General features: G+C 44.3%; 2 protein-coding genes and 1 pseudogene across 2 annotated transcripts in view; 1 reads left to right on the top strand and 2 right to left on the bottom strand.

Moving 5' to 3' along the window:
• Positions 1-22,153, top strand: part of PIKFYVE (phosphoinositide kinase, FYVE-type zinc finger containing) — a 222,236-nt gene that overhangs the window by 9,096 nt on the left and 190,987 nt on the right. The gene's annotated exons all lie outside the window — the stretch shown is intronic.
• LOC105712723 (gamma-crystallin C) lies at positions 4,353-6,069 on the bottom strand. The gene is made up of 3 exons (XM_012445886.2): positions 6,025-6,069; positions 5,685-5,927; positions 4,353-4,692 (listed from the first exon to the last, which is right to left on the bottom strand). The coding sequence occupies exons 1-3, from the start codon at positions 6,031-6,033 to the stop codon at positions 4,420-4,422; spliced, it is 525 nt and encodes a 174-aa protein (XP_012301309.1). The 5' UTR covers positions 6,034-6,069; the 3' UTR covers positions 4,353-4,419.
• LOC105712757 (replication factor C subunit 2-like) lies at positions 11,701-14,314 on the bottom strand (annotated as a pseudogene).

Below are 22,153 nucleotides of genomic sequence, written 5' to 3'. Positions count from 1 at the left end.
CATGGATTATTTTTAGACTGGCATTTATACCAGCTATACAAATTATTGATATTGACTGTATGTAGCAAAACCCTAACTTGAGCTAGATTCTTTCACCCCTAAAAACCGAGAGAGACATTGGGAGATTCACATATCCTATACCCCAAGACCAGTGGGCTAGAGAAAGGAACAAAGAAGTAGAAGGGTAGGAGGCGGAGGCAGGTTGGGAGGAGAGAGTGGGAAGGAGGGCCAGATGGAGGCGGGAGGTGGAGGTGGCAGAGAACCTGGGACTACCCCTGGGTTTTTTCCCTGTGACTACCTTTTTGGCTGCCTGTGCCCCAGCCAAAGAACCAAAGGCAGGAAGTAGCTGCTCCTGTAATGCCACCCTTCATCTGCTGTCTGTTGTGGCAAGAACAGATGGTTTTCCATTCACAGGAAATTGTGTATTCTGTGGAGATGCTGTTCCAAAGCAGAAAAAAAAAAGTGTTGCAGAAAGGTAAGATGTGTAAGGAAGCGTTGAATGTGTAGTGTACCTCATGGCAGGAAAACACTTTTTCTACCAAAATGTTAAACATATACTGTAAGAAATATGTAAAAGTATTTGATAAACAAAAGTGATTAAATATATATTATTTAGTACTTGGGAAGTACTTGAATTTAAAAAGTGATTATATCTTATTTAGTATTAATATTTAGTTTCCTTCCTTCCTTCCTTCCTTTCTCTCTCTCTCTCTCTTTCTTTCTTTTTCTTTTGACGGAGTCCTGCTCGGTCGCCCAGGCTGGAGTGCAGTGGTGCGACCTCGGCTCACTGCAACCTCCGCCTCTCCAGTTCAAGCAATTCTCTGCCTCGGCCTCCTGTGTAGCTGGGCTTACAGGCGCCCGCCACCATGTCTGGCTAATTTTTTTTTTTTTTTTTTTTTGTATTTTTAGTAGAGATGGAGTTTCACCATCTTGGCCAGGCTGGTCTTGAACTCCTGACCTCGTGATCCACTCACCTCAGCCTCCCAAAGTGCTGGGATTACAGGTGTGAGCCACCATGCCTAGCCAATATTTAGTATTCTTTCTATGTGGAGCTCTGCAGCGGTAGAGAAATATCTTTTTTGTTTGTTTTGATTGTTTTCTACATCTCCATTGCTACATACAGCAGGCGCATGTAAAGTGCTCAAAGATTGATAAGGATCCTAACTCAAGGAAGTTAAGTCTCTAGTGCCTAATAACTGGAGGCTATTGAAACAGAAACTAAACTTGTGGGTGGGTGTGGTGTCTCACATCTGTAATCCCAGCACTTTCAGAGGCTGATGTGGGAGGATCACTTGATCCCAGGAGTTCAAGACCAGGCCTGGCAGCACAGTGAGACCCCTTTTCTACAAAAAATGAAAAAGTTAGCTAGGCAAGGTGGTGCACACCTGTAGTCCCAACTTCTTAGGAGGCTGAGGTGGGAGGATCACTTGAGCCTGGGAGGTCGAGGCTGCAGTGAGCTGTGTTTGTGCCACTGCCCTCCATCCTGGACAAGATAGAGTGTCTGTGTCTCAAAAAATAAATAAATAAAATAAAATAAACTCGCACTATGAGCCGGTGGTCTCACTTCTAGGTCACTATCTTTTTACAATTATAGTGCATCAGGATTAGCGTATATGTGCAGTGTTATGATTTGCAGCATTGTTGGTAAAAGCAACATTGGAAAATGACAAATGGTGAAAGGATCTAGGGGACCTTCAAACAATGGGATGCAACTCAACCATTGAGCAGAATAAGGTGCTGACCTAGACATAGGTCCATATTATAATGCATTTTAAAACCAAGTTACAGACGACTATGTATAGCATCATTCGGTTTTTGTAAAGAAAAGAAGCATGTGTTTTTTGAGGCAGTTATGTAAATAAGGAGAAAACCCCAGAAGGGTGCCCACCAACTATAAACAAGAGCAATGAGGGGCATCAGAAGGACTCCCTTCAACTTCTTTTTTTATTTTTTTATTTTTTATTTTTTGAGACGGGGTTTCGCTCTTGTTACCCAGGCTGGAGTGCAATGGCGCGATCTCGGCTCACCGCAACCTCCGCCTCCTGGGTTCAGGAAATTCTCCTGCCTCAGCCTCCTGAGCAGCTGGGATTATAGGCACGTGCCACCATGCCCAGCTAATTTTTTGTATTGTTAGTAGAGACTGGGTTTCACCATGTTGACCAAGATGGTCTCGATCTCTTGACCTCGTGATCCACCCACCTCGGCCTCCCAAAGTGCTGGGATTACAGGCGTGAGCCACCGTGCCCGGCCCATTTTTTTTTTTTTTTTTTTTTCACAAATTAACCAAGTATGGTGGTGTGTGCCTGTAGTTCCAGATACTCAGGAGGCTCTGGAGGAAGGATTGCTTGAGCCCAGGAGTTCTAGGGTGCAGTGAGCTATGGTCGCCTAGCCTGAGTTGACAGTGTGAGACTTTGTCTTTTTTTTTTTTTTAAGATGGGGTTTCACCATGTTGGCCAGGCTGGTCTTGAACTCCTGACCTCAAGTGATCCACCCACCTCAGCCTCCCAAAGTGCTGGGATTACAGGTGTGAGCCACCATGCCTGGATCCCCTCAACTTCTTTGTAGAGTTTCTACAGTAGTAAGATTATGAGAGTCTTTTACTTTGAAGGGAAAATTTTAAGTTAAAATAAATTAATTCTCTACTGATGAAAAGACTTGGCTGGGTGCAGTGGCTCATCCCTGTAATCCCTGCACTTTGGGAGGCCAAAGTGAGTGGATCACAAGGTCAGGAGTTTGAGGTCAGCCTGACCAACATGGTGAAACACCATCTCTACTAAAAATATAACAAACAAACAAACAAGCAAAAACTACCTGGGCATGGTGGCACATGCCTGCAATCCCAGCTACTCGGGAGGTTGAGGCAAGAAAGTCATTTGAACCAGGGAGTCAGAGGTTGCAGTGAGCCAAAATTGTGCCACAGCACTCCAGCCTGGCTACAGAGTGAGACTCTGTCTCTAAACAAACAAACAAATAAATAATAAAAAAAGACTTGCAATTCTTTTTTTTTTTCTTTTTCTTTTTTCACTTTTTAGGGCTTTGCTTATGAGCAAGTAGATTTTAGTTTAATCAAAGGCTGCAAAAATTATGGCTTTCTTTAATCACTTTTAAATTTGAGCCTTTTTTGTAGTTAAAGGACTTATTTATTTATTTTAACTTTTATTTTAGACTCAGGGGCACACATCCAGGTTTGTAATACAGGTAAATTAACATACAGGTAAATTGTAATAAAGGTAAATTGTGTGTTGTGGGGGTTTGGTGTACAGATTGTTTCATCACCCAGGTGATAAGCATAGTACCTGACAGGTAGTTTTTTGATCCTCTTCAACTTCCCAACTTCCAACTCAAATAGGCCCCAGTGTCTCTTGTTTTCTTCTCTGTGTCCACATGTACTCAAAAGTTTAGCTCCCACTTACAAGCAAGAACATGAGGTGTTTTGTTTTCTGTTCCTGTGTTCATTTGCTTAGGATAATGGCCTCCAGCTCCATTTATGTTGCTCCAAAGAACAGGATCTCATTCTTTTTTATGGCTGCATATTATTCCACCGTGCATATGTACCACTTCGTAAAATCCAGCCTGCCATTGATGGGCATTTAGGTTGACTCCATGTGTTTGCTGTTGTGAATAGTGTTGTGATGAACATATCATGCATGTGTCTGTATGACAGAATGATGTTTTTTGTAGTTACAGAACTTTTTATGTTTGGGGTGCACTACATCATGCAAGTCTATTTAAAAGATTGATGTGTATCTCTTATTAATTTATTTGCAATAGCTGGACACTATGTATTGATGTGCAGTTTCTGTAATTGACACAGCATTTTGGCCAGGGGTAGTACTAACCAAGAGCTACAGTCCTGGACAGGAGCCATTTTCAAATGAAGACGAATGGTCTTTAACTTTGTTCAAAGGTACTGCAATGGCCGGGGTGGCCCTGGCATTAGTTATAAAATACCGTGCCTGCAAGTAACAAAACTACAATCCTTTATATAGTCCAAACAGGCTGTTGGCCAAGTTAAGTTTGCTCTCACCACTCATCTGACTTTACCTTTTGTCTGACCCACATTTTGGGTCAGAAGGAAACTTCTGAACTCTTGATCCTCAAGGTGCTTAGTTGAATGCCTCCCTTCTCGCCAGCCAGCCTCCCCCAGGTCTCTGGCATTGCCCTGCCTTTTGTTTCTCAGGCAGGCTACACCCTGCTTCCACCCCAAGTTCGAAGCCTTGTTCAAACTCACTCTACCTTGAAGCTCTTCTCCAACAGACCCTGCTTCCATCCCCATTCACTACTTAACTTTTAACAGGGAGCATTTAAGGGTGAACTGATTTGCACAATGAAAGAAAGACAGAAGTCAGCAATTGCCAACAATGCAGACTAAATACTTTATTAGGTTCAAAAATGGGAAATTGGGAGTGTTAAGCTATTTTAGTATAAATCCACCACTCTCCGCAAAGAGCCTGCCTTAGCATCCAGGGCCCCCCAGTCCTGGCACCGCCTGTACTCTTGGGGCCTCAGCAGGAACTGCCGCCCCCGGTAGTTGGGCAGCTCGTAGAGGACCCAGTAGCCCTCCAGCACGTGGAGGGAACGGATCTCGCTGAGGTGGAAGCGGTCCTGGATGCTGGGGCAGTCCTCACTCAGCTCCATCATGAGGCCTTTGTGGTCTTCTCTCTCGTACAGCCGCAGCCTGTGGGAGCCTGTCTACTCGGTCCACAGAAAGAAGGATGGAAAAAAGCAAATGAGTCTCTTTTAGAATTTGTTCAACCAAAGAACAGATGAACTTGGTAGGCTGGGGCATGGAATTGTCCATGTAAAATTTAGACAATGTAAAACGTAGAGGATTGCTGTGATGCTGTGCGTGGATCTGTCTTCTGCTAGCACTTAAATACTGGCACGCTCATTTTCTATTTGACCTGCACTTTGGACCTGAAATTCATTCTTATTCAAGAGACAGAATTTTTAAGAGGTTCAAACTCTGAGTTGGAAACTATCAAGAACTCCAATATCTTGATTCCTAATTACCTGTGTTAATTCAAACTACATTTGGGAGGAAAATAGAAATAATTTATTTTGACTAGCATTCTTTTAGTAAGAAAGAGTATTATCTCTCAAATTTACAAACATATAAATTTACCACTAAAGTAAAATTTAAAAAATCTTGTACTTCGGTGTAAAGCTAATTTAAATAGTCATTTGGAAAGAGAATTTAACTGATTTTCCAAATTAAGAAAAATTACCTTTTCCAAAGTGGGACACAACGTTTGGCTAGCCTGTATTAACAATACAGTTGTGAAGGTTTACTTACTAGTCCACGGTGGAACCTATCTAATTCAGTTATCAGAAATTCCTTTACTATAGGCAAAATAATTTGTTAAAAATACTGTCTTTGTATGCCCAACCAGCTTCCCGTTTGCAAGTTTTGTTTTATATCCCATTATGATATTACATTTGTTACAGGCCGCTTTTGATTGACTTATCGGTAGCAAAAATTTAAAGGAAAACAGAACCTTCCTCTAAGTGCGTTCTTCCTTATACTCTGCTGTTTTTGTGCGTGTTCTCTATCTGGCTTCTGCAGGTGTCTAATGTCCTTCTAACCTTTAGGTGTTTTTAAATGCAAACCTCCCTCCCTCTAACCCACATTGACAATGCAGTGAGGACACTCCGGCAGCAGAATCGAAATCTAGGAAACTCACTTGGGGGATGAGACAACAGGAGCGGATGGAGTCGCTGAGGCCCATCCATTGCTGGTAGTCAGGATACTCCCCACGCCGCAGCAAGTACTGGTGACCTTGGTAGTTGGGGCGCTCATAAAGCATCCAGCAGCCGCTCTCCACCCGGATGGAGTTGCAGCGGCTGAAATAGGTCTGCAGGTTGGGGCAGTCGGTGGTGCACTCATAGCAGCGGCCCTGGAAGGCCCTGTCTTCAAAGAAGGTGATCTGCAAAGGAAGAATCATTCCTAGTTACATTATTTGCTCCTAACAGGTATTTTATAAAGGCAGTTTTTTTCATTTTATTTAATTGTGTTCTGCTCACCTTCCCCATGGCTGGTGGAGACGGATGATGCGAGCTCAGTGCGATGGGGCCGCAGAGTTCAGTGTGATGGTGCCTGTGGCCGCGCAGCCAGTTATATAGCAGGGTGGCTGCTGCGTTAGCAAGAATAACACAAAAGGGGCCCTCGGCAGTAAGGGGATTTTATGCATCCCTTTAACATGCTGCATTCACTGGAAATGATTGTAGATTGTGTCCTTGTTCTCTGGCATATTCTAACGCTGTCCTGTACATTACTGCTCTGTGTTGCTTTTATTTGGATTCTTAGTGTTTTCTAAATTTATCTGCGCATCAGTCTGCACTTTTGACCTGAAATTCGTGGCTCTCCCTATGTGATTCAGCTATTCTCCGTGAATTTTCTGGGAAAGATCTATGCCGTTATACAATTTCTCCAGGATTCCAGAGAGGTTGTTGAGGCAGAACACCACAAGCACTGACTCATTTTGCTGGATGGCAGAGACTGCTCTATCTTACATTTTTGTCTTTACACAATTTTCCAGTCCAGTTCAGGACATAAATCTAGATTCTTATCTCGGCTAGTTTTGACTTTGTTAACCCAATGCTTTAAGACAGCTCTTAACTTTGCCTTTCACGGGTGCATGTCATGTAACTAGAAATCAGGCCCTGGTAGTGAATTTGTAATAACACGAAGGGAAAGGTTTCTGTGGTCACTGCGCCCAAGACTGAGAAGTACCGTATACTGCTTTATAGATCGCTTTCCCTTTTTCAAGCTTGCAAGAGGCCATAAAGCTTCACAGGCAAGAGTGTGAGCTTTGGACTCAGGCCGCCTGTACTCAGAAGGCCCACTGATTAGCTGCATGGCAAATGGCATAACCACCCAGACCATGAGTTATCTCGTGGACTATAGTCTGATTAACAAGAAAAAAAAAAGTGAGAAAAAAGAGCAGCCTCTGACATTTGGATGCTGCCTGGCACTCACAGTGAGGACATGTTATTCCCTTATTAGACATAAACAGTCTCACAGCATAACAGCTTCAGACAAGACCACTCCGAGACCATGATGAAATGAGATAAAGTAAAGCCACTTCTTAACTTTGTCTAAGCGCAGACCAAAACAAAGTCAATGCTCCACTCTCAAAATCCCAAGCCCCCACTCTCTCAGCCAAAATGATTAACTGCTACTTCTTTATGAATTAGGGGTTTATCTGTGTTCTAGTCTCCCCTCCCTACGGGTAAGATTTCTTGAGATAAGTAATCACAAAATTAATCCTGCTTTCTGCTAATATCTAATCTAGAATGAGTCCCAGCTTTTTTAACTCCTTCCCCAAATCACACAACTAAAGTGCAAATCCTATAACAATTTCTTTCTAAGCCCTCTTACTGAGACATTCCATACTTCCCCAAGGAGCATGTTCTCCCTTGCTGTAACAAGTAATAAATCCAACTTGTTTAAAGACAAGTGTGTCCCTGGTGGTCTTTAGCTAAAGGACATTGACGTGAATAAGTGGGATTATGTGTATAAGGCATTTGGTACATGCTTGGCGCAAATGAACACTGAATAACTGTTGTTATTAGTAATCGAGTGACATTATTAAGGGTAACTTCATCCTGTTTATCTCTCTCAAAGATATTTAATCCTCTCAAAGATTCCTGAAAAAATTTATCCTCTATGAAGTCATTTTCTGATTAAAGAAAAATCAGGCTTGGAAGAGACGTTAGAAATCTTCAGGTGGTTTTCAAACTCTAGAGTTCATGAGAATCACCTTGCTTGTTAAAAATGCAAATTATCCTCTCGACCTTTTGGCCAAATCCTGCATCATTAGATCAGGAAAAGACCTCAGATCCGATGTTTTTATTTTTTATTTTATTTCTTTATTTATTTGTGTTTTAAGATGGAGTGTCTCTCTGTTACTCAGACTGGAGTGCAGTGGCTCGATCTCAGCTCACTGCAAACTCCACCTCCCGGGTTCAAGCCATTCTCCTGCCTCAGTTTCTTGAGTAGCTGAGATTACAGGTGCATGCCACTATGCCCAGCTAATATTTGTATTTTTAGTAGAGTTGGGGTTTTGCTATGTTGGCCAGGCTGGTCTCAAACTCCTGGCCTCAAATGTTCCATCCGCCTTGGCCTCCCAAAATGCTGGGATTAGAGGCATAAGCCACCATGCCCAGCCCAGAACCTGTATTTTTAATAAGCACCAAATAGTTCTTGGGCCAAAACACTACTGTGGTTTATCCCTTCATGTTTTGATAAGGAAATCACACGTTTTAGCCATCCCCAGGTAATGCCTAATTAAGAATTGTACTAACATTCTCTTTATTTTATTTATTTATTTATTTTGAGACAGAGTTCTGCTCTGTTGTCTAGGCTAGAGCGCAGTGACGCAATCTTAGCTCACTGCAATCTCTGCCTCCCATACTCAAGCTCAAGCTCCCACTTCAGCCTCTTGAGTAGCTGGGACTACAGGTGCATGCCACCACGCCCAGCTAATTTTTTGTATTTTCTTTGTGTAAAGACAAGCTTTCACTATGTTGCCCAGTCTGGTCTTGATCTCCTGGGCTCAAGCAATCCATTTGCCTTGGCCTCCCAAAGTGCTGTGATTACAGGTGTGAGTCACTGTGCCCCGCCTAACATTCTCTTTAAACCTGAAGGCAGATGTGATCTCTGCTTTGTAGCACTCTTTCTTGTTCTATAAAGTTTCATATGTACATAATGAGAGAATCAGAGCAGAGATACCAGCACTTAAATTACAGCACTGGTAAGAAGACAAGAAAAGCAATAAAAGGACCAGAAAATGTACATCACAGCACGTTGCTCTTGTTCCAGAATGGCATAGTCTTGTATTTCTCCGAACTTTTTTCAAATCTTTCTCCTTCTCTACTCTGCCCCAACCACCAGCCCCCCAAACCCTTGCCATTGTAGCTGCCTTATGTAGGGTCTCATCATATCTCAGCTGGACTTTCAACAGCCTCCTGACTCTGTCCAGCTTTGTCTTCCTCCAAACTGCACTCAGCCAGATGTTGGAGTGATGAGAATCAAAACACAGCAAGTCATGCTGTTCATTTGCTTGAAATATTTCGTGGACTCCCACTGTCTCCAGGATCCAATATTGATTCCTTAGCATGGCATCCCTGACTTGGCCTCCTCTGTCTGTCCCCACACTTTCTGTTTGATCGTGCCGAACCGCTTGTCATTTCCCAAACGCACGTTATTTCATGTTGTTCTTGTTTTTCAACATATTGATCCTTCTCTCTGAGACATGTTTATTTTCAACCAGAGAAGTTTTACCCTTTCTTCAACTCAGCTCAAGCATCAGTTTCTCTGTAAAAGATTTTCCTGAACCCTTCCTAATCTTCTGGGCTGAATTAAACACTGCCTCTGTTGCTCCTCACGTTCATACCTCTCCAGTGGTAACTACCACTTATCTAATTATTTTGTTTAGACATCAGTTTCTCAAAATAGATGGGAGAGCCCCATAAAGGCAGGGACTATTCCATCTTTGTTTTTATGTTCTCACTAACTGGCATAGTGGACTGGCACATAAAGGTTACTCAATAAATGCCTTGGGTGAAGGATGTGTGAATGTTATTCCTAGTGTGAAATTTATTGTTATAATGGTCTGTGGAGCCTGTTTCAAATGCTCAATATATACAGGCATAACATGCTCACGTCAAAGTTCAGAATGGGCAACTTTTGGTGTGTAGGATGACACAAGCACCCTGCATTTGATTGATTTAACGGGGCTTTAAAAAAAAATAGAGGCCGGGTACAGTGGCTCATGCCTATAATCCCAGCACTTTGGGAGGCCAAGGTAGGTGGATCACGAGGGCAAGAGATGGAGATCATCCTGGTCAACATGGTGAAACCACCTCTCTACTAAAAATACAAAAATTAGCCAGGTGTGGTGGTACACGCTTGTAGTCCCAGCTACTTGGGAGGCTGAGTCGGAAGAATCACTTGAATTGGGAGGTGGAGGTTGCAGTGAGCTGAGATTGTGCCACTGCACTCCAGCCTGGTGACAGAGCAAGACCCTGTCTCAAAAAAAAAAAAAAAAGAAATGTAGTCTTGCCATGTTGCCCAGGCTGGTCTCAAACTCCTGAGCTCGAATGATCCTCCAGTCTTGGCCTCCCAAAGTGTTGGGATTGCAGGTATAAGCCACCCCACCCGGCCACAATGGGCCTTTATGACAGTGGAGATAATAAGCAAAAGGGAAAAATCGGGAATGCTGTGTTGTGACCTAAGTCCTCCCACTCCTTAGTAATTCTAATTTTTATTTCTTTAGAGATGAGAAATTAATGTTACAATAGCGGTAGCCAATTCTAGAGTTTGCTGGTGTCTGAGGTCCAGCCAGCAGTTGATTTTACCACCCACCTTCCTGCTTCTCAGCAATGAATATTTGATGGTATCATATGCAGTCATGCATCTCTTTTAATATACAATTGCATGCATCTCTTTTTAAATATACAATTGAAATTTTATTTTAAAAAATGAGAAAAAATAATACCCTTGCAAATAAAAAGGCAATTCTACAAATTGATATAAAATTCACTGGGGAATTCTAAAGTAAAGGCAGAGTTCTCTGGAGAACCTGGGAAAGGCATCATGCTGGAGTTTTCCCGGGGGCCTGTGTTGTGTGACGCCAGACAGCAGCCCCTCAGCAAGCTCATTGCCCAGGTTCTGAGAAGTCTGCCTCAATAGGAAATTACAGAAAACTCTGCCTTTGCCCCAGGGAACTGGTCCCTTAATGCTTCTAGAAGAATTGAAATGAGCTTGTCCAATCTACTATCTAGTTAGTCTTCCTACTTGCAGGCTGCCAGGGTCACAAGTAGAAAGCAGAGGAACAAGCAGGGGCAGAGAGAGGAAGCTGGTTTTCCCCGAGGCCTCATGTGGTCACCTTACAACAAACACTGCAAGGCTTTATTAGTTAAAATGTCAACTCACACACAGATCAGGTGCCCGCCCTGAGCTTCTCTGGGCCTTTCTGCCCCACCCCATCACCTTATCAGTGAGTCTGAGGTTGAACGCACACACTCCTGGAGCAGAGGTCTGCTAGAAGTGAAAACCATGAGGGTTTAAAATGTCAGGTCTCCATATGCAAGCCTGGAACCAGAAAGTCTGAAGTCCTGCCTACCCCGGCTAATAGTCTCCCACCCCCAGCCTGCGTTGGCCGTTGTCCCTGATCGCCCAGCGGAGCTTCCCTGGACAAGCCTCCCACCCCACCCTGCCATCTTAACTGTTCTTATGATAATGTGAATGCTCCTTGCCCCATCCTGCCATCATAACTGTTCTTCCGCCTTACCCAACCTGCCATTGTAACTGAACTTGTGGTCATGTATACTCCTTGCCCCTACCCCCCAGCACTGTAACTGATCTTGCTCTGTAACACCCCTGCGCCCCAAAATTACCCCAACCTATAAAACCAATTTCCACCCTTACTCCCTTTGCCTATCCTTTCTCTGATTCAGCCTACTTGCACCCAAGCGAGAAACAAAATGGCCTTGTCGCCCACACAAAACCTGTTTGGGAGATCCTTTAATTAAATGCATTTAATATTCAGTACTATTGGATGCGAATAACAAAATATGGTGTGTGCTGGCACCAGCCTAAGGTGGCATTCCCCACACATGCCCCTCTTCAGAAAGCTGTGCCTCCTGTATTTCAGGGATGAGGACTGTTGTAACTCAATCAATGAAGTCTCTGCTCTAACTGGCCACTGGGGCCATTGTCTTCTGACACAGCCTGGCTAGGAGCCCACCGTCTGCAGAAGGGAATTGACTCCTCTGCTGCTTCCATACCAGTGTAGCCAATTTCCTTGACAAACTCCACTTCATCAGTTATTCTGCCATTTGGAAAGTTTTACACACTTGGAAGATGTTGCCAATGACATCTTCTGGTGAGTAGCCCAGATGCCATAGGTGAGCAGGAATCTTGTAGGTTTCCTTGACGTTGGCATTCACCCAATGCTTGATCATCTCCTTCACGAGCAAGGGATGGGGCTCATCCCAGATGCTGAACACATTCTCACTGTAACTGAAGCCAGATCCTGGAAGACGGACTGCAATTGTTCAGTGCCTGCTTCATATCTCCCTGGGCCATGAAAATGATGGCTTTTAAGCCATAGTCAGTGTATAGCACTGTACCCTTCTCTCTAGCATTCATCAGCCTGGCACTGGTTTGAGCGTTGGTCAGCTTTGTGTAGCAGAGGACTGTGCACTGGGATCCAGTGGGCTCTGAACAGAGCAGGGAAGGTAGTGAGGCTTCCTTCAGAGGCTGGCATCACCCTATTAGCTCTTTGATTACGAGTATGCAGCTGCATAATCCACACAGCCCAGTCATGCTGGTGGCGCCACTCTTCTTGGGCAGCAGGTGCTTAAGAGAAATGTGGTAAAAACAGGGCTAAATGTCAAAGTATTAACTAAAGTATAAAGTATTGCTTTATAGATTGCTTTTCCTTTTCCAAACATGAGGGAGGCCATAAAGCTTCACAGGCAAGAGTGTGAGCCTTGGACTCAGGCTGCCTGCACTCAGAAGGCCCACTGATTAGCTGCATGGCAAATGGCATAACCACTCAGACCATGAGTTATCTCGTGGACTATAGTCTGATTAATGAGAAAAAAAGTGAGAAAAAAGAGCAGCCCCTGACATTCGGATGCTGCCTGGCACTCACGGTGAGGACATGTTATTCCCCTGTTAGACGTAAACAGTCTCACAAAATAACAGCTTCAGACAAGGCTACTCCGAGAGATGAAATGAGATAAAATGAAGCCACTTCCTAACTTTGTCTAAGTGCAGACCAAAACAAAGTCAATGCTCCACTCTCAAAATCCCAAGCCCCCACTCTCTCAGCCAAAATGATTAACTGCTACTTCTTTATGAATTACAGGTTTATCCGTGTTCTAGTCTCCCCTCCCTACAGGTAAGATTTCTTGAGATAAGTAATCACAAAATTAATCCTGCTTTCTGCTAACATCTAATCTAGAGTGAATCCCAGCCTTTTTAGCTCCTTCCCCAAATCACCCAACTGAAGTGCAAATCAGAGGCCTTGGCTGGCACTGCCCTGGCATGGCCTTGGCTGGCCATGGCTTCCAGAAGGGGAGAGGGTCCTCCAAGGCAGACATCCATGTGCCGTAAGCCCTGAGATGAGTCAGTCCAGGCCCAGGAAGACTCTGGAATCACAAAGTGTGCTCAATGTTGGGCCCTTCTGGGCAGATAACAATTCGGTCTGGCTAGGGTAGGAACAGGACACTCGCTGTTTCTTTCTTTTTTTTTTTGAGATGGAGTCTTGCTCTGTCGCCGGCTGGAGTGCAGTGGCGAGATCTCAGCTTACTGCAACCTCCACCTCCCGGATTCAAGTGATTCTCCTGCCTCAGCCTCCCGAGTAGCTGGGACTACAGGTGCATGCCACCACGCCCAGCTAATTATTTATTTATTTATTTATTTTTGTATTTTTAGTAGAGACGGGATTTCACCATGTTGGCCAGGCTGCTCTCAAACTCCTGACCTCAGGTGATCTGCCTGCCTCGGCCTCCCAAATTGCTGGTATTACAGGCATGAGCCACCACACTCGGCCCATTCTCAGTTTCTTTAAAGCTCCACCGGAGATGCTGACCTGTAGCTGGAGCTAAGAACCACCAGACAGGCAAATGCAGAATTCTAAAACTCTCCTTTACCTTCTCCTTAGGCTACGACGACAGCTACTTCATGATGTCCAAGCCCCAATTTGGCCTCTCTCTGATCCTTCATCTGTGCCACTGTCACATTGGACTTCCAGTGATCTTATCTGAAGCATTAAAAGCAAGAATACAGGGAGTCATTTTAGAGCAGATTTTCATGGTTCTACTCAAGGCTTGCTGGACTCCATCAGTTACACTGTCTGCTTCATCCAGGATGATGATCTTATGTTGACCTTTGGGAAGGATGACTTTTTGTCGAGCAAACATTTTGATTTGATTCCTCACAATGTCGTCAATGCCCTTGCCATTTGAAGCATTGAGTTCCACTTCAGTGTTGGGCCCAGGATGCTCATAACTTTGTCAGTTCCCAGGGGGGCAGCATAGATGATGTGAGGCATATTCTCTTCTCTTGCAAAGACCTCCAGCCTGCCCACAGTGTCTTCATTCCTGATAATTTCCTTCAGCTTTACTTGCCTGTATTTTTCAACCTCACCCTTACGTCCGGATGTGCCCATTTCTTACGACCTGGGCCCTCACCATGTAGCTTGCAGTGGTCGGCCCTGCCAGGGGCCTTGCTGGAGGCAGAGTCAGGGTCCTGGGCTGCACGCTCACCTGCACCACCGCTGCTCTCTTGCACCTCCATTCTCTAGCTTTTTAATTTTTTTCTTTTTTTGAGATAACATCTTGCTCTGTTGCCCAGGCTGAAGCAGAGTAGCATGATCTCGGATCACTGCAGCCTCTACCTCTCTGGCTCAGGGGATTCTCCCACCTCAGCTTCCCAAGAATCTGGGACCACAGGTGCCTGCTACAATGCCTGGCTAACTTTGTTTATTTTTTACAGAGACGAGGTCTCACTATGCTGCCCAGGCTGGTCTTGAACTTCTGGGCTCAAATGATCCTCCTGCCTTGGCCTCCCAAAGTGCTGGAATTACAGGAGAGAGCCATTGAGCCTGGCCCATGCCTCCACTGTCTAGTCTCCTCTTCCCCCATGCATCTCTTATGAATGGGGTACATTCTGAGAAATTTCGTTGTTGTGTGAACATCAGAGAGTGTACTTACACAGACCTAGATGGATTGGCCTACCACACTAGTAAGTATTTGTATATCTAAACAAATCTAAACATAGAAGATGTACAGTAGAAATATGGAAATATGGTATAAATGATAAAAAATTCTACACCTGTAGAGGACACTGACCATGAATGGAGCTTGCAGAACTGGAAGTTGCTCTGGGTGAGTCAGTGAGTGGAGGTGAGGACGAATGAATGTAAAGGCCCAGGACATTACTGTACACTACTGTAGACTTCATAAACACTGTGCACTTAGGTTACACTACATTGATTTAAAAATGCGTTTCTTTCTTCAGTAATAAACTAACATTAGCGTACTATAACTTTTTGACTTTATAAACTTTTTAACATTTTAAAACTTTTTGACTTGTAGTAATATTTAGCTTAAAACACAAACACGCTGGTCCGAGTGCAGTGGTGTTTACAACTAATTGATCACAACCAGTTACAAATTTCTCTGTTCCTTTTCCATTCCCACTACTTCACTTGACTAGGAAAAAAAAAGAAAAAACCCCCACAAACATTGTATAGCTGCACAAAAATATTTTCTTTCTTTTTATCCTTATTATATAAACTTTTTTCTATTTTTTTTTTTTTTAGTAGAGATGGGGTTTTGCCGTGTTGCCCAGGCTGGTCTCAAACTCCTGGGCTCAAGTGATTTGCCCGCCTCAGCCTCTCAACTCTTTGGGATTACAGGCGTAAGCCACGTGCCTGGTCTAGTCTTCTACTTCTTAAGTTTTTTTGTGAAAAACGAAGACACAAACACACACATGAGTCTAGGCATACACAGGGTGAGGATCATCAGCATCACTGTCTTCCATTTCCACATCTTGTTCCATTGAAAGATTTTCATGGGCAAAAACATACATGGAGCTGTCACCTATGATAACGATGTTTACTCTGTAATACCTCCTGAAGGGCCTGCCTGAGGCTGTTTATAGTTAACTATTCTTTTTTAATATAAGTAGAAGGAGAATACCTTAAAGTGACAATAAAACATACACTAAGCCAGGCATGGTGGCTCACGTCTATAATCCCAGCACTTTGGGAGGCTGAGGCGGGCGGATCACCTGAGGTCAGGAGTTTTAGACCAGCCTGGCCAACATGGTGAAATCTCATCTCTATTAAACCCGTCTCAATTAAAAATACAAAATTAGCTGGGCATGGTGGTGTGCACCTGTAATCCCAGCTACCCAGGAGGCTGAGGCAGGAGAATCACTTGAACCTGGGAGGTAGAGGTTGTAGTGAGCTGAGATCATGCCATTGCACTCCAGCCTGGGCAACAAGAGCAAAACTCCATCTCGAAAAAAAAAAAAAAAAAAGAAAAAAATAGTATAGCATAGTAAATGCACAAACCAGTAACATAGTTGCTTATTATGATCAAATATTATGCACTATTGTACATAATTGTATATGCTATGCTTTTATACTGCTGACGGCACAGGCGGTTTATTTACACCAACACCAGCATCACCAGATACGTGAGTGATGTGTTGCACTAAGATGTCACACTATGACATCACTAGGCGATAGGCATTTTACAACTCTATTATAATCTTACGGGACTACTATTATAGATGTGGCCCATCGTTGTATATGCCATAATGACCAAACATAGTTATGCAGTGTGTGCTTGACTGTGTGTGCTTGGTTAAATAAGCGGAGGTCATTTAGGTGGTAGCCGTGTAGACCAAAGTGTCCCAAACAAAGAGACTGAATAAGGGACCAAGGATCACTGTAACAGAGGCCCTAGCTTCTGGTTGACTCTCTCAATGTGTCTTTGGTGACTGTGCAGTAAAGGACAAGAACACAGGGAGTAATCATTGACCCACCTTTGCTTGAGTCCTAGTAATATTCCTCTTGGAAAAAATTGACAATGCATTTCTTCTCGTTTAAGCAACAGGTGGTTGTGATGGACACTTTTGCCTTGACAAACCCACAAAGAAGAAAATAATTGAACTTCCAAGGACTGAAAAGATGAGAATGGGACACATACTAACATCAGGACCTAACCCCAAGGTAGCAGGGCAGGAATATTGTAGAAGCGGTCCCTAATGAGGGGAACCCTCTGAGGGCATAACTCAGCACACAGATCTTGGCACTTCTTTATGTAATAGCTGCTTCTTTAGTATCTTTGTGTGGTGGGCGTTTATAAGATTAAACAGACAAGAGGACATCATAAATTCAAAGGGAGGAAAGAGTGAAAAAAGGAAGAAAAAGGCTTAAATCCAGACTTAGTATTACAAACTAGGATACGCAGGAAAGACTGGATACTCAGGAAACACTGTGTAGGGTGTCTGGAGTGTCGAGTACGAAGGCTGACACTGGAATTATCTCAGATTGTTGGCTCATCTCAATAGGGAAAAGATTGGTGGGATTCTATGGGGTATCTTTTCTTCCATTCCACTCTTTGAGGTCCGAGGATTTACTTTAAACAGAGAGGAGGAAGAGAAGAAGTGAAGGGAGTTATTTTGGACATAATCACTTCCCCAGGCCACTCCCCAGTATTGACTTTCTCTTTATGTTGGCATTAAGAGGAGGACATCTTTTTCTTTGCCTGTATCCCAGGAATAAGAGTAACCAATTTCTTTTTTCTCTCTCTTTTTTTTTCCCCTGAGATGCAGTCTCACTCTGTCTCCCAGGCTGGAGTGCAGTGGTGCAATCTTGGCTCACTGCAACCTCTGCCTCCTGGGTTGGAGCAATTCTCCTGCCTTGGCTTCCAGAGTAGCTGGGATTACAAATGTGTACCACCACGCCTGGCTAATTTTTGTATTTTTAGTAGAGATGGGGTTTCACCATGTTGGCCAGGCTAGTCTTGAACTTTTCACCTCAGGTGATCCATCCACCTCGGCCTCCCAGAATTCTAGGATTACAGGCGTGAGCGCCCAACCAGGAGTAGCCAATTTCTAAGAATAATTACTTGATCAAAGAGATTTAGGAACACTAATCTCTTCCAGTTCAGATGTTTTAGAATAATTTCCATACCTAAAGACTGTGATTTACTTTTATTTTTATTTTTTGAGACAGAGTCTCTGTTGCCCAGGCTGGAGTGCAGTGGTATGACCTCAGCTCACTGCAACCTCCGCCTGCCAGGTTCAAGCGATTCTTGTGCTTCAGCTTCCCTAGTAGCTGGGATTACAGGCTTGTGCCACCACGCCCAGCTAATTTTTGTATTTAAATTTAGTAGAGATGGAGCCGGGCGTGGTGGCTCACACCTGTAATCCCAGCACTTTGGAAGGCCGAGGCGGGTGGATCACGAGGTCAAGAGATCGAGACCATCCTGGTCAACATGGTGAAACCCCGTCTCTACTAAAAATACAAAAAATCAGCTGGGCATGGTGGCGCATGCCTGTAATCCCAGCTACTCAGGAGGCTGAGGCAGGAGAATTGCCTGAACCCAGGAGGCGGAGGTTGCGGTGAGCCGAGATCACGCCATTGCACTCCAGCCTGGGTAACAAGAGCGAAACTCCGTCTCAAAAAAAAAAATAATAATAATAATAATAATTTAGTAGAGATGGGTTTTCGGCATGTTGGTCAGGGTGATCTCAAACTCCTGGCCTCAAGTGATCTGCCTGCCTTGGCCTCCCAAAGTGTTGGGATTATAGGTGGGAGCCACTGCACCCGGCCAAAATATGTGATTTTATGTCTTCTAGGAAAATAGCATAAAATTCAGCACTCCAAGCTTTTGGTTTTTAAAATTATGTTTGACATATTACTGTTGACAAACAGAGGTCTCTGATTAATATCTCCAGGAAGCCATCACTATTGTTGTGAGTGTAAGGTTGGCCGCGTCGTGGAGAGTTCGGACACGCCTCCTCCCCTCGCCGGGAGCTCGGACACGCCTTCCTCCCCTCGCCGGGAGCTCAGACATGCCTCCTTCCATCCGGGTCCCACTCCCCTCCATTTTGTCCCACCCACCTTGGCCACAGCCAATCGGATGCCTCCACTCCCTATAAAACCCCGTGCCTGAGCGGAGTCCGTGCGACTTCTCCGGCCCTTCCTGTCCGGACCGCAGAACCTGAACCTCGTCCGGGAGCCTGAGTAAATTCCCTTGCATTGGATTATTTTCGTGCTGGCCTCAGTTTCTCCGTTTCGTCTTCGGTGAAAACAGACCTTACAGTGAGTTTAAAGGTTAAAAAGCTAAGATTTAGGAAGAGTTAACACTAAATAATTCCAGATTCTGATTTTTTTTCAGGAAGTAAATCTTTATATATATTTGTACTCTCGATATATACACACATACAGTGGGCTAAACATGCATCCTAGTTTGCCTAGAACAGTTCTGGTTCATGCCTCTGTAATTATGAATAGTATATACTTTCACTCTCAAAAATGACCCACTGCAGGCCAGGCACAGTGGCTCACACCTGTAATCCTAGCATTTTGGGAGGCAGAGGTGGGTGGATCACTTGATGTCAGGAGTTTGAAACCAGCCTGACCAACCTGGTGAAACCCCATCCCTACTAAAAATACAAAAATTAGCTGGGCATGTTGGTGCATGCCTGTAGTCCTGGCTACTTGGGAGGCTGGGCAGGAGAATCGCTTGAACCAGGAGTCGGAGGTTGCAGTGAGCAGAGATCGCCCCACTGAACTCCAACCTGGGCGACAAAGTAAGACTCCATCTCAAAAAAAAAACCTAAACCTAAAACTAAAACTAAAACAAATGACCGAGTTTATAGCTGGGTTTGGTGGTTCACACCTGTAATTCTGGCACTTTGGGAGGCCCAGGCAAAAGGATTGCTTGAGCTCAGGAATTTGAGATCAGCCTGGGCAACATGACAAGACCCTGCCTTACTAGAAATAAAATAAATTAGCTGAGCGTGGTGGTGTGTACCTGTAATCCCAGCTATTTGGGAGGCTGAGGTAGGAGGATAACTTGAGCCCTTGAGAGGGAGGCTGCAATGGGCTGTGATTATGCCACTGTACTCCAACCTGGGTGACAGAATGAGCTCTTGTCTCAAATAAATAAATAAATAAAATTTAAGAAACAAATTATATGCTAGTCTGTTTAGAAGCCCCTTGGGTGTTGGATATAGAGACCTTGAGCACATGAGATGGAAGAAGTTTCTATAAAAAATGAACAGCCCAGGACTGGGCGAAGTGGCTCACGCCTGTAATCCCAGCACTTGGGAGGCTGAGGCAGATCACGGGGTCAGGAATTCGAGACCAGCCTGACCAACTTGGTGAAACCCGTCTCTACTAAAAAAAAAAAATGCAAAACTTAGCGGGGCATAGTGGCACGCATCTGTAGTCCCAGCTACTCAGGAGGCTGAGGCAGGAGATTGAACCTGGGAGGCAGAGGTTGCAGTGAGCTGAGATCACACTGTTGCACTCCAGCCTGGGTGACGAAGCGAGAAACCGTCAAAAATAAAAATAAAAATAAACAGCCCTTAGCCGGGCATGGTGGCTCACACCTGAAATCCCAGTACTTTGGAAGGTGGAGGCAGGTGGATCACCTGAAGTCAGGAGTTCAAGACCCGCCTGGCTAACATGGTGAAACCCCGTTTCCACTAAAAATAAGAAAAAATCAGCTGGGTATGGTGACACACGACTGTAATCCCAGTTACTCGGGAGACTGAGTCAGGAGAGTCGCTTGAACCCGGGAGGCGGAGGTTGCAGTGACCTGAGATCACACCATTGCACTCCAGCTTGGGCAACAAGAGCAAAATTCCATCAAAAAAAAAAAAAAAAGAGAGAGAAGAACACCCCCACCCCTGTGGGTATGGCTAACAGCCAAGAAGAAAGGAACAAGAAAGGGAGAGAAGACTGATCACGCAGCAGTAGGTTGAAGCCTATAGGCCATATAAAGCAGGGCAATCTAATATTAAATTTGCATCAATGTACTGTTACGATGTAAACTTGCGGTGTGCTCCCATACTCTTTGTAATAAAGGCAGCTGCACACATCAGTGCCCCATGTGAGAGATGGTTCAGAAGTTAGAGGAAAAGGAGCTCTGTCCCCTATGTGGGTCAGTGTGGTACATGAGGACAGAATAGTAGCACATGTGGGAAGCAAGATGACCCACCCAATGCCAAGGCAGGAGTTCTGAGTGAAGGGCTCCTGAGAGAAGCATAAGCCACTCATTCCTTCTCCAGAATTACAAAGGACATTTGGTTATGGATATGTTGGTGGAAGTGGATGCACAAAGCTCCCACCCCCACGTAAGATGGGATTTGAGGCAATTCATTAGAATCTCAAAGGATGGAGTACTTCTGATAAATTTTGATCTGAAGCCATTAGTTTGTTTTAGTGATGAACCTTATATGAAACATCCACGAAATCTTATTTAATTTCTGCAGGATGTTTTTGAGGATGGTGCTTCCTTAGTACCCTCTTTATGAGGACCCACAAGAAAACTTTCTTTTAGGTTTCATTACTGATGATGGTTAGGCTTATCTTGAATAGTTAGTTAATTTGTCGAATCTTGTTTCCTTCTCTGCCTTGTTGGCTGCTGGATCCAAATCTGGGTCTATCTATACTGAACAAAGCACTTCACAGCACACAACTAGGGCTCGAACCTTACTCTTGGCTCTGTCTTGTCTCTCCTACTCTTGCTTTTCCCTCAGACCCAATTTCCTTATTTATTTATTTATTTATTTAATTTGAGATGGAGTTTCGCTCTTGTTGCCCAGGCTGGAGTGCAATGGCACGATCTTAGCTCACCGCGATCTCCGCCTCCCGGTTTCAAGCAATTCTCCTGCCTCAGCCTCCCGAGTAGCTGGGATTACAGGCATGTGCCACCATGCCCAGCTAATTTTTGTATTTTTAGTAGAGATGGGGTTTCATCATCTTGGTCAGGCTGGTCTCGAACTCCCGACCTCAGGTGATCCGCCTGCCTCAGCCTCCTAAAGTGCTGGGCTTATAGGCATGAGCCACTGCACTTGGCCACTTATTTTGAATTTTAAAAATGTATTGTACCATATTTTTTTAAATTTTAAAAATTTATTGTAGCATACTTTTTTTATTAGCAACCTTAATTAATTAATTAATTTTTATTTATTTATTTTTTAAGAGATGAACTCTTAGCCGAGCATGGTGGCTCATGCCTGTAATCCCAGCACTTTGGGAGGCCGCGGTGGGTGGATCACGAGGTCAAGAGATCGAGACCATCCTGGTCAACATGGTGAAACCCCATCTCTACTAAAAATACAAAGAATTAGCTGGGCATGGTGGCACGTGCCTGTAATGCCAGCTACTTAGGAGGTTGAGGCAGGAGAATTTCCTGAACCCAGGAGGTGGAGGTTGCGGTGAGCCGAGATCGCGCCATTGCACTCCAGCCTGGGTAACAAGAGAGAAACTCCGTCTCCAAAAAAAAAAAAAAAAGAGATGAACTCTTGCTCTGTTCTTCAGGCTAGACTTGAACTCCTGGGCTCAAGCAATTTTCCTGCCTCAGCCTCCCGAGTAGACGAGAC

The sequence above is a fragment of the Aotus nancymaae genome, unplaced genomic scaffold, assembly GCF_030222135.1.
Source record: "Aotus nancymaae isolate 86718 unplaced genomic scaffold, 86718_ANA_hifiasm-v0.15.2.pri h1tg000008l, whole genome shotgun sequence".
Taxonomy (NCBI): Eukaryota; Metazoa; Chordata; class Mammalia; order Primates; family Aotidae; genus Aotus; species Aotus nancymaae.
The sequence above is the reverse complement of the archived record's forward strand: the minus strand, read 5'-3'. Positions and strand labels throughout refer to the sequence as shown.

Excerpts from the sequence above, each read along its gene's own strand:
- LOC105712723 (XM_012445886.2), bottom strand. Across the intron at positions 4,693-5,684 it reads CCTGTTGTCTCATCCCCCAA|ACAGGCTCCCACAGGCTGCG; the intron begins GTGAGTTTCCTA and ends TGGACCGAGTAG.